Source organism: Leuresthes tenuis, unplaced genomic scaffold (genome assembly GCF_036924035.1).
Source record: "Leuresthes tenuis unplaced genomic scaffold, fLeuTen1.0.hap1 SCAF_1, whole genome shotgun sequence".
NCBI classification, from domain to species: Eukaryota; Metazoa; Chordata; class Actinopteri; order Atheriniformes; family Atherinopsidae; genus Leuresthes; species Leuresthes tenuis.
Genome location: NW_027325355.1, coordinates 23,561,037 through 23,574,020, shown reverse-complemented (window position 1 = coordinate 23,574,020; position 12,984 = coordinate 23,561,037). Strand labels below are relative to the sequence as shown.

The following is a 12,984-nucleotide window of genomic DNA, read 5'->3' as shown; positions in this document are numbered from 1 at the left end:
TGAAGAAGAGGCAGAGGTGTGTGTGGCCACCCATACAACTGCACAATCCCAGGTGTCCCTGCCTTTGTTCTCACTGTTTTTGTCTGTGTATAAAATGATGTGCGTTCACATACCTCTGCTGGAAAGTCACCTTGAGAATAAAAGTGTATAACATCATGCAATCCACACGTCCCTTTATGGATTTTATTTTCCCCTCTGGCTCTAGCTTTTACATGAAAGATATATTGTTTATACAAAAGTTGCACAGTTTTATGTTAGTCTGTGTCCACAGTCTTGGAGTCAAATCCCTTAAATTAAATTACTTTTCCTCCTTTAAAGGTAAAATGTCAAATTTAAGCTCCTTTTTTTCTGTATTTCTGCACCTCCGTGATGAAACAGGTTAAAAAGGACTCACCAGCAGCCTCAACTGATGTGTCGTGGCTGGAGTACTATTTTAATTTTAATTTTCCCTCAAAATTAGAGCTGAATAATTATCCTTCGGAGTGAGAATACATTGGAAAATTGCACCTTTTTGCAGCAGGTTAATTTTAAGCGAATGCAGAGCAGTCGAATGATAAACAAGAACCAAGAAAAAGAGGATTTTTATCCCTGCACGACAAATATTTGGATGTTTTATGTTTTTTTTAAATCTAAAGTAAGGAGTAAAAATACTTAACACATCTCCCAGTGAAAAGTTTTTGTTTCCACAGGAAAGAAAACCTTTGTGTGGTCGTGGGATTCTGGATGCATTTTTAAGTACTCCTCAAATAAGGTGAATAAATAGATACTTGAGAAAGTTTACCACCACTTTTGGCATGGACAGTGTGTTATTGATGCCCGATGGCCCCCCATCCTCTGCACACCCCACTCTGCTCAAATCACCCCCTGACGGGCAGAGTAAACAAGTGGCGCTGTGTATATCCCCCATGTAATCTGGATTTAGCGCGGTGAGATCACGGCTGTTGGAGCAGAGAGCCCCCTGGACGCTCAGCTGCATTGTGGGAGGTTCCCTCTCAATGCCACCTTTGTCTGTTTGTGTGTGTGGGTCTGAGATAGTGCGTTCCTGTTGACAGGGCAGAATAAGCCAGGAGTAAATTTTCCCCGTGGTGAGAACCAATCTTTGTACTCATAAAGCTAGAAAAAAAAAAAAAACTCACTTAAGTTCAGGGTCAGACTGGTTTGAAATTCATTTTTACACTTTCTTTGAAAGCCAGCTGTCCTCACACACACACACACACACACACACACACACACATATTGCTAATGTTATTGACCTCTCAACAGTTCACAGACAAACTATTTCTATTTGAGCTGAATGAGAAGCAAAACTTTGTTTTGTAACTAAATTAGAGCTGGAGCTTCTACATTTTCATTCTTGTCTTTAGTTAACTTCAGACAATCCTCAACTACTGTTTCATTCTACCCTACAAAACTAAGCTATATTATTATGTTCTTTAAAACAATAAATATATACACACACATGTGAAAACAGCTGAGCTATAAAAGCAACATTACCTAAAAAGTAGCCTCAACCAGTTTTAGCTCAAGCTAAAACAATATTTACTCATATATCTGTATATATTTATATATATTTAACACATATAGTTTTTTTTGCTTATTTAATTTAGAAAAATGCATTTGAGGAGGCTGATATGTTGTTAAAATGATAGATTATCTGAACCTCCTCAGGGTGGATAATAAAAACCCAGCTTACACCTGCTAAAGGAATGCTAACTAGCTGGAGTCAGAAGCTAGCTTCCTTTAGCTAACACAGACCTAAAGATGCTTCATAAAATGAATAACTGCTATTTGGTGTTCTTACCTCGTTTTTTATCACACTTTTAAATGTCCTAAATTACAAGTTAATTAATTAAATGATTGAAATACTTAAAGATTGACACCTGAGATGATATTTGATAGTTTAAATGCTGAAGCTGAAATGCACGAGGAAACAAAAAGGTTTAGTTTTTGTGTGTTTATCCCTGTTTCTCCTTCACATGAAGCTGAAAGTCTCAGCAGGCCTACAGTAGACCAGATAATGGGTGTATATTTCCTGCGTGCACCTTGTGTTTCTACTCGTTTACACCACATAGGATGACAGGACATCGTCTTTTTTTCTTTAATTTAAAATGCTGAAATTGCAGCGACTTTTTTTTCCAAAGATGTTTCTTTGTGGGCTGACGACAGATGTTTAATTGAACAAATACGCCGAGGAGGAAAATAAATATGCTCTGTAAAGTGAACGAGCTAATGTGGAGCCATCTGTGGTAATTTAAGGTAAAAAGCCGAAGAAGAGGAAGCACCTCTGGCTGTAACCGTGGCAGCAGCTGGGAAGGAATTACTCAAAACTTCTCCACTTAGCAGCAGCACCGGCTTCGTCTGTGCCTGTGCTTTTAAGCCCGGACTGTTTGCTCATGCTTGTGTTGTTTGTCTCAAAGCTTCCTCACTTCTGTGTGTTTTCCTCACAGATAAAACAACAACTTAAACTGCAGCCTGCTGGGGTCCCCCCCCCACACCCTTTGGTCTGAATGACAGGTGGTTTGGCAGCTTGCATGTTTTTGACGGGGACCCCGGTTTGTGTACGTCACCTTCTTGTGCTCCAAGTGCTTTAAGCTTCTTTTTTTGGTGAATTATTGAGTCAAAACACCAGAAAACTTGTTAATTTGACAGTTATTCGTATAACAAAAATCAGATCTCATGTCGTCTCTCTTTTGTGACACATTTAGCGTTGCAACACATGCTTAAACTCCTTATAATAAACATGTTAAGTGTTTAGAAACTCATGAAAATAGGGATGTTTTTTTTTACCAGTTACGTTATTCCTTAAAATTTGGATTTATTTAAATTGAGTTGATGTGAATTATTAGAAATGCTTTTAAGGTGAGTAATTTTCTGCAATTGTTTACTATATTTATAGATATTCCAATAGAAATATTTATAGTAATGTATTATAAATAATACATTATTAGTCAGAATGTATGTTTTTATAGATATTCCAATAGAAATATTTGTAAATAAAGTGTTTTATTACTCAGAATGTATGCTAAGGGTAAATGTGCTGTAATTACACCGATCACATGAACTTCAGTGTGAACCTTTCATTTCTTCAGCTTAAAAACATTTAACAAATTGGGAATTTTTAAAAGAATTGAAGTAGAATATCACTGGATTGTATTTAATTGAACATGAAGCGTCCTGAGATGACTTGGATAAATAATCGGTGGTAATGTGCTGGTGTGAAATGTCCCTGAACACACCGAGGGACACACGCTGAAGCAGATTACCGGTTTGTGAAGTTTAAGGGGTCACCGTGGAAACGCGGCTCTCTTTCAGAGTCATAAAGCAGCAGCGGTTTCTGGTTGTTATATAACTCTGTTGTTCTCAGTTGAGGCTGTCTGCGCCTGATTTTGTGGATGAATGCTACCTGCTCTGAATCCAACTCTTCCCCTTTTAAACAGCCGAGATTTCCAGTGTGTATTCTCCTTTTATTGCTTTCATTTGCATATAAATTAAATCCATATTGTGCCTGCGAGGCAGACTATGCTAACTATGCAAACGATCCCTGGCTTTTCTTTGTTTTACAGATAAACCCTCGGCTTCCTCAATGACAAGGTGGGAGGGAGAAGTGTGTGTGTGGGGGGGTTTCTCTCTGTTTCATAATTGTATGAATTTTAAATACACTGTCATAAGAGCCTCTTCCGCATTCACAGCAGGGAATGAAACTATCATGATAATATTAGAGCTACAGGGTTAGCTGACCGTGAAGAGCCAGGCAGCCTCCTCACCTCTGCTCACACATGCAGGCCAGATGGCCGCAGGGACTGCATTTAGAATCACATTGTTTCCTAAACATATCCACCACAACTCATTTAATTCCTCAAGACGAGAAAATGCATTCAAATTGCATTAAATCTCCTTTAACTGGTGCAAAAATACATGGAATCTGTTGTTTTTTCATATGAGCAGAAACCGATTTCATCATGTTTAGCATAATTTAAATTCTTTGTCACAATGAAATCAACTCCTATGAATATTCATTCATATATTATAGAGAATAGTGACATTAAATTAGACCCAATATCACTGTGGGTCCCCTGGAAACCCCTTCTTGGACCCCTGGAGGGTTTCATTGGCTGCAGGGAAGCTGACAGTCATTACAGGACAGTTTTATGCACAAAGAAAACTAAAACTGCTCCTGTTTCTATCTGAAACGCAAAAAGGAAGGTTAAAACCTATCAATTAACTTACAAATATAATAAGCATGAGCTGTCTTGTTCTTTGTTGTACTTGTATGGCTCTTTTACCCCCCTTTTCCTTAATAAACCGTTTTAATTTTCAGGTGTTCTCCGAGATTTCCATAAATAAAAGCTAAAAAAGAAAAAAAAAACACACCGACGCTAATAAGTTAGGAGATAAATTGTTAATTAAAACTTGAATCTTGTGGAATAACCTGCCCATGGAGTGACAGCGAGTCCCTGGCCGTCACTGAAATCAATTATTCACTCGCTATGCTGTGCGCTTATTAACTCTCGGCTCTATAGGAAGATGAACACAAACGCAGCGCTTGAAATAATTATAAAAACTCCTGAAACGCGGAGGCCGTGAACTCCTCCGCTGCGGACCTCTGCAGGCTCGTTAGCGCTTAATTAAATAATCCGATCTGAGATCAGTTATATGTGTGTGATGAAACACAAAGAATGGAAATCACGTTTAGTCGGTGCGTGATGCAGGACGCGGCCACGCGCTCCAGTTGGGACCCTTTAAACATTTTCTACGTTTATATTCGACTGTAATAAGCACATTTGGCTTCTTTTTTGTGGCCTAAAGAGGGATATTTTGGAAAAGGAGGCTGGGGTTTGGAGTAAATTCGTGCTGGTGGAAACACGGAATATATTGAAAGTGTGATGAAGCTCGACATGATGATAGAGGTGAACGCAAGGGCAAGAGAAAAGCAGCCAAAAAGCTTCCCAGTCCTGATAAAAACAAGATGCTGAGAAAGAAAAATGACGGAGGAGCTCACACGTTTGGGTTTTTGTTGCTAATATAAAGACGTTGCTTCACATATTCTGTTACTAATAAAAAAATCCTCCTGTTTTCATTTTAAAAGACCCAACCTTTCCCTCATTAACATCTGTCTGAGACAGCTAATAAGTGCGTTCGCGGATTGAATCAAAAATAAGGAAAATAGAGTTTTTCCACGCTTTAGTAATCAAAGTTTGACCTGAGAGTCACGGAGTTCACAGCCAACCTCAACCTGAGGTCACGCAGGGCCAAACAAAGTGTTTCATTCAGCCTGAAGACGCGCAGGGCCTCAGCCAAGTTTAAAGAAGCAGAGATTTAAAAAGGCGAAGGGCCACAGCTGTTTGATAGGCTGAGATGTTAGAAACACGCTGAGATGAGCCTCTTATCATTTACAGTTTGCTCCTTTAAACGGGCTGTTTAATATCGGGGTTATAGTAATAATAATAATGATAATATAATTGTAATTTAGCTAAATTTCTATTTGAAAATAGGGAATAAGTTAGATGCTGTTTCCATAATCCGCTTTTATCTGTGTAAACAGATGAAATGAAGAATTATTCAGTCCGTTCTCCTTTTTTTATTAGGTTTTTTTTATTATTATTATTATTTCAGACTACATGTGAACATATTAAAATCTTTGGCTTGAGTCTGCGGACTGATTTGTGGAAGGAAAATATGGCGCTAACATGGAGAACCTAACGAGCCCAAACATCCTAAAAACAGCGAGAACAGACTGGAAAGAACCGGATGAGAGATGAGCCTCAAATCAAATATACGGTATACAACATGATAACTGTGTGGCTATATAAACTTTAATAACGCTCGTTCATTTATATAATATGTCCATATACTGTTACCATAAACAGAAATCTGTGTTTTTTTTAAATAGCGTTTCGCCTCTTCCTGTTCATTTTTTAGCTCCAAAAGTCCAGAGTCCCCCGGCGGCCCTGGGTGGGAAGGGCCCGGGGCCGCTCATTCGCTCTCCCCCTTGTCCTCCTGCACGGTGGTCGTTGAGTGGTTGTAAAGTCCTTGAGCCATGAGCTGCAGGGCCAGGCCGTTTTTGTAGCCGCTGGCCTTTTTAATCTTGGCCCGCTTATTCTGGAACCAGATTTTGATCTGGGACTCGTTCAGGTTGAGTTCCTGGGCCAGAGACTGTCTCCGCTGCTCCGTTATGTACCGGTTAGCCTGGAACTCGGTTTTCAGTCTCTGCAGCTGCTCGGCCGTGAACGCTGTCCTGGGGCGCTTGTCCTCCTTGCTGTTCTTCTTCTTTTTCAGTTTCCGTGTCCTTGGGCCTGGCGTGGAAACAACAATGGGAATAAAATATTTATTCTAAGGCTCGACAAAGGACACAAGTGCAGCTCAAAGCTCCAGTTTACATCGACCGAGCGCCTCACTGGTGGGTGGTGATGGCGCTTAATTATCTGCTCTCTGTGCTCAAATGTAGGTCAACAAACTGTCTTGGTCTCGATATCTGCTGCACATCAGAGGCTGCCTGCTTAAAGGCTTCAGCCCAAACCAGAAACAACTTAAAACCCACATCAAACATCAAACTATAACGCATTTCAAAGCGTTATTGACGCATTTTCACATTCCAGCATGCTAACTGGGAAGCTTTTGGCCTGAAAATAATGACAGAAAAGTCTAAACACGGTGTCTGAATATGATTGTTTGGTTTCCTTTTAGCCACTCAGTGTCTGAATAAAACATGTCGCTGGTTGATATGTTCACAGGGTCGCTGGATGGACCATAACGCATGATTATTAATTAGTAGCAAGTGTGCGTAAAGGCGAACGAAAGCAGCCAATCAGAGGACAAATATCCCAATAAACGTGAAACCAAATGTGTTTTACACGTTGGAGAGTTTAAGAGGGTGATAAAAAAAATTAACAAAGCTGTTAAAGAACAGATATTATGCCATCTTGATTTAGGCCACAAGCCGCCGCCACGGTTCAAATAAAGCAACTTTACAGCGCCACACCGTCACCGCTTTCCTCCTAAATCCCACATATCCAGCAATTCAGTCAACGCAATCAATCCAAGATATCACCAAGCTACTTAATCACACGAATACGACCGAGGAGAAATGCGCCTTTCTGTTCAAATAAGGCTTAAAAGCGAGATTAGGCGGTTAAGAAGCGCGTTAAATCAGCCAGTAGACTGATATCAGCTGGTATCTGTGAGCAAAAGCGGTGGTTTAAACGCACTGTGTTCAGCAGACAAAAAAAGGACACATAGCACGTTTCAGCAGGCCCAGAAAAATTCAAAATATGACCAAAAATTCAAAATATGACCAAATATTTGATGCAAAAGCAGCGGAATGGCGCCTAAGTTCCACTGCGGCGCATGATAACAAACGACCCAGTTAAAAGCAGCGTCACCACCGTGTTTTGGACAAACAACAACACACAAAAAGGTACAATCCAGATTTCCCAGATCGAAACTGGACGGTCTTACCCAGCTGATCAGCAGGCGTGTGTCTGGGACTTCTTCCTGGTTATCAGTTTAAAATCCTCCAAATTCGTCTCCAAACACGGAATCTATCAACTCCACCGACCCCAAACGGAGCAAAACAAACTAAACTAATGCAGGAATGATTCAGCCTGCACTGTTTCTGTTTTTTTTTAATAAAATACAACCATCGTGGAGTCTTTGGCTCACCCCACCACTACCTCACATTTTTTCCAGTCTGTCTTACGAAAGATGGTCGTGAAATCCGAGCAAAATATCACATAAAACACTAAATGTGGAGTTTATTCCGGTGAAATAAGGTGGAATAAACTCCTGTGAGCTGAGCTCTTAATGCATAATATTCAGTGAATAAGTGGCGTTGTTGTGTTGTTGTTTTTTAACAACATGTCAGCTGTGTTGTTTTTGTATTTGTTTTCCAGATCTTAAAAATATAAAAGTACAAAATGCTCATATTTAATGTTTTATGCTACATTTAATTTCAATTAAAACTTAAATATGACTCTAAATATGTAGAAACAAACTTAGATTAGCTAGCTTCAGCCTAATATTATTTTTATTCTGGTAACATCTTGTGTTTTTAATTTATTTTTTAAAAATAAGCCTAATATTTAAAGAATATTTTCAGTTTTTATTGGATGTGTTAAAGCCAAACCAAGCTGATATTTTTCTGTTTCTTAGGGTCAACATGTCCGACCCCAGGAAGGAGTTAAATAGCTGTGGAAAACACACACACACAAGCCAACAAAGTTCCCCGGCACGCAAACACCCGCTCCGTGCAATTCGGGGACTACTAGCGCCTTACCAGATGAGGGTCGGTCCGAGTACCGGGTACAGTAAACCCAAGCGGGCCACAGCAGCGGCTGGCTCTCCTTCGTTAAAGGCGGAGACCCTGCGTTGCTGCCACTCATAATAATTGACGACGGGCTGTCCGAGTATCTGCCAGTCCCGTTGCTCGCCGCTTCGCCTTGCTTCGACGAGTTCTGCTTGGACGAGGGCGACGAGGACGTGGACGACGACGAGGAGGGCGACGACGAGGTGCTGTCGCTGCTGCAGTTGGAGTCCAGGCAGAGGCTGCCGGTGTGCGGCGGCCTCGCTCCCAGCGGGTTGACGTTCTCGCGGCCCGGCGTCTGGCTCCGCTCGCGGTAGCTCGGCTCCTTCCTGCAGCCGAAGTCCGGCCGGAGGATGTTGTCTATGAAAAAGTTCGTGGTTCTGTGGGCCTGCTGGGCGGCCTGGTGGGGTAAAATCATGGCAGGCGATGGGAGGTTCGGCGACAGGGACATGCTCTCGTCCTCGGTCGAGTCCCGACCGCCGTTGGGCTCCTTGTGCTCTTCCATAGCTGGTGATGGTGAGAAAACCTCGGCCTCTCCACGCCAAATTCCACTTGTTGCTCGCGCTCCCGTCCCTCTTCGGTATCCAATTTATACGGTCAGCATACAGAACAAAAACAGCCCTTTTTACTAGAATAAATACCGGTGTTGGTTTATAATATCACCTACAGAGGCAACATGTCTCCTAATAGTCTTCCGAGACCTGGCAAAGCCAACAGCTCCACGTAGTAACCAGTGCCCCTTCCTCTCCCCGGTGCGGCATAATATCTCTGTATTCACTCTTCCCAAACTCTCCTAAAACCGTTATCCCCCCCCTCCCCTCCCGTGTGTTTTTTCCTTTCTCTTACACCCAGCCGGAAGCACGTGTGCGCGTACACACGTGCTACGGGCCAATCGGACGGGGAGCTCGTCGCTGTCGCGGATGACGACGTCCAATCGGAGCTCAGGAGGGTCTGCGCGCGGGCGCGCGTTGTGTCCCGCACAGCTGGATCAATAACCGAGAGACGCGCGCGCATGTACACAACAAAACAAAAACAAGAGCGCGGCAACCGTCATCATAAAGGCAACAAAAAGCTTTTAAAAATCTATTTAAACAACAATAATGCCGCATTTTACTTTTATAAACTATTATTTAGAATATTTAACAATTCACCGATAAATAAAGGGAATTAATCTGGAACAAAGCTAAATAAAATGTTATGTTTCACTCTGATTTACGCAAAGTTACACCGTATTTACACTCCTTATTAACACCTAAATGGGTGCCTGACATGAAACGCGGCGTTTATTTAAAGGAATAAAGGGAAGATGCGCGTTAAGAGGCTGATTTTATTAAAAGTTCGTGTTGTTTCTGATCAGTTGTTGTCACCAGCTGCCTTTTTCTCTTTAAAGCGCATCTGGAGCTCGCGCGTACTCAGGTGAAATGTTTGATTTAAACGTTTAAAAGACCATTTTCAATTGTCTGCGTCACCATGTAACACTTTATGCTCGCTCCCCCCGCCCTCCAATGTGGAAAATATGAAGGAATAAAAAGAGGGAGAGAGGGGGGGGGGGGGTGTTGGACAATGCGTTTTTTTTATAGAAATCTTCTTAAAATTGTCATCAAGTTGTAATTGGCGATTTGAAATAATAATAGTAGCGACAGCATGAACGTGGGGACGTGTTGATGGTTAACTCCGCCGCAGTGAAATCTTTATCCCACAGGCCGGAGCGGAGAGCCATGGCTACTTAATTAAATTCCAATTAGGACAGTATCAATATGCTGTTTAGCCGCTGCGCCATTGTGGGTAAATGAGCTCTCAGTCTGCTCTTATCTGGCGCCGCAAAGAGAGGCTGCTTGGAGAGGGGGCTGCAAAAGATAATTTATAGCTTTTAATTAGTCTTCATTCCGCCCGAACTGCCCGGTGTTCATCACCGGGAGCGGGCTGAATAAAACCCGAGTCAAAAGCGCTGTCACCGGTCCCTGGCAGGGCCCTTAATCAAAGTGAAGCAGGGGCCGCGCTACAAGCCGCGTGCGTAATTTCCAAGGTGCTGATAAAGCTTGTTGAATAATAGCGGGGGCCCTCAGAGACACCATTTACAGAAATGACTTTATTGACGGCTTAACGTTGGTAATTCATTTTACCTTTCATGTATTGGGAGCCGGATTTGTCGCCGTAATAGGATGATAAATGCACCGGCGGATCGCAGCCGAGGTTTTTATTGAGTGGCCCATAGTCGGGGTGCTCCAGCACACACACTCTCGCACACGCAGTCATGAGGAGCCTCTTGTTGGAGAGCTGATATAAAAAGCTGGGCTGCATGACGGTGTGTGCGAACTGTTCTTCTGCAGAGGAAGAAAACCCGGTTTCTCCGGTTTTTTAGGGCTGGTTGTGTCCTTCGTGAGCGCGCAGCCTCGCGCCAAACAAAAGCAAACGCACGTTTCTTTTCTTTTCCTCTCTGTTTTTAAAAAGCGACCCTCTGACTCATCTGTTACACTCCAATAATAATAAAAAAGATTATTTAGACATCACCCAAAAACACCCAAAACAGTTTATTGTTCAAATTTTCCAGTTTTCTTCATTCTTTTATTAGTTAAAGTCACTGCAAACACCACGTGCGATATTTGAGCCTCAGGCAGTAAGATTGTTTTTATTATTTAGTTTATAAAGAAATAAAATCGTGTTTTTTAGCCTAATGAAATAAAACAAGCTTTCACCTCTGGTGCTTATAAAATCCCCTGAAAATAAATCCACTGCGAGTAAAACCAGGCCCGTTCATGCTTTAAAATCCCATCATCTTCACTGTGAACATTTGTTTTAATTTCTATAATTGCCCTCCAAATGTAAGCAGACAAATGATCAATTATTTTCCTCCCACACCTTAAAAAGGCTGCAGATTTGTATTGACCCGCCAGTTAACATTATGTTTGACTGCTTTACGGCCACTTTGTGCTGCCGGACTCCTCAGTGCTGGGAAGGTGTGATATTTAGTCATTTTCTTACCTTATTTTCCATTTCAAGGTGCTTGTGGTCAGTCCTCAAATGACCTGGGAGATTAGAAAGAGTCCCAGAGGACATTTAAGTGTGCCATACCCAGCTGAAAGTTGTAAAAGTTTGGCCTGAGCGCCTCTCAATGTGCAGCTACTCTCTGGTGCTGCCACCCAGTGGAGGAAGGTGGGAAATGCAGCGAGCTCCACTTAATGCTTTCAGAGGCTGCGGCCGTGTTCTGCCACACAGATGTGCTTTTTACAAAAAGAGAAAGAAAGAAAGGGTCACAATTGTTGGGCAGATGGCATTCTTTGCTGCTGATCAATCAAAAAGTGATGAGCCTCAAACGTTGAATGTTTAACCTTGGAAATGTTATCTTTGTTCATTTTAAACTTATAGAGTCATTTTGAAGATGCGTAGCGCAAAATTATAATAAGATTTAGTCACAAGACAACATAGAAAACTCATTAAATGTTGAAAGTGAGACGTTAATATATTATTTAATGAATAATATGAGATCATTTTGAGTCTGATGGCAGCAACACGTCTCAAAAAAGTTGGGACAGGAGCCACAAAAGGCTGGAAAAGTAAGTGAAACTAAGAGGAAACAGCTGGAGGAACAAGTCAGTGACATGATTGGGTATAAAAAGCACCTTAGAGAGGCAGAGACTCTCAGAAGTTAAGATGAACAGAGGTTCAGTAATCTGCAAAAGACTGGATCAATTTCAGAACAATGTTCCTCAGACTTTGAATATGATTTTGAAGCCACATGTGAACCTGATCCAGAAACACTGCCGTCTTCTCTGGACCGAAGCTCGTTTAAAATGGACCGAGACAAAGAGGAAAACTGTTCTGTGGTTAGAGGGATCAAAAACATGGAGGCTGCATCCTCCAGAATAAAGAGGAGAAGGACCATCCAGCTCGAATCCAACTCATATGAGACTCTTATTTAATCTTTTCTCCTTTTAAGTCCACCTCTCAGGGCTTTTATGAGATTGTTCAAGCTGCTTCCATTTCCAGGGACAGAAAGTAAACATGAAAGATGGCTGGAAGGTTCGTAATCTACCCAGAAATTTGAAATCTATTGAGCCCCGACACCATTTTAAGCTTTAACAGCAGGATCTTTTAATTCATTTGACTTAAATTTAGGCTTGATATGACTATGAAGAGTCCAAAATGATACCCAGACATAAAGGTTGACTTGGGTTTAGTTTATATCACATTTTGAATGTTATTCTACATGTTGGCTACACTTTTCTACAATAGATGTAATGTTGCCATTGAGTGTTTGATGCCAGTTTTTGCTCTTTTAGTATTTACTACCCCCAAAACAAACACCTGCGCATAAAAAACCTCTTTTGTGCCCCTAAAAACAGATTAAATCATTTTAGTTTGAGAAGTTTTACTTCTCAGCCACCATCCCTTTCAAAATATACACAAACTGGATAAAACACCGAATAGATTCAGGTTGTTTTAAATCAGCCGTGTTACTTTGGCGCCATCTAGTGGCGCCGCCGTGTAAGGGTTGTTTTCACCTTTTTTCAAAACTTTCTTTTCTTTTCTTTACACTGGAATCTAATTCTATTGAGCACATTAATCAAGTAATGATGCAGTTTGATGAGGAAATATATCTTATGTTTAAAATAAGTCACATTTACAGTGAGAGTTGGACAGTTTTTAACATTATCTTCATACTATGGGACAGAAATCCTGCAGGA

At 41.4% G+C, this 12,984-nt stretch overlaps 1 protein-coding gene across 1 annotated transcript; it reads right to left on the bottom strand.

Moving 5' to 3' along the window:
* Window positions 1–5,795: 5,795 nt before the first annotated feature.
* Window positions 5,796–9,055, bottom strand: LOC140293833 (homeobox protein engrailed-1-B-like). The gene is made up of 2 exons (XM_072379559.1): window positions 8,273–9,055; window positions 5,796–6,293 (listed from the first exon to the last, which is right to left on the bottom strand). The coding sequence occupies exons 1-2, from the start codon at window positions 8,802–8,804 to the stop codon at window positions 5,974–5,976; spliced, it is 852 nt and encodes a 283-aa protein (XP_072235660.1). The 5' UTR covers window positions 8,805–9,055; the 3' UTR covers window positions 5,796–5,973.
* Between the last annotated feature and the right edge of the window lie 3,929 nt (window positions 9,056–12,984).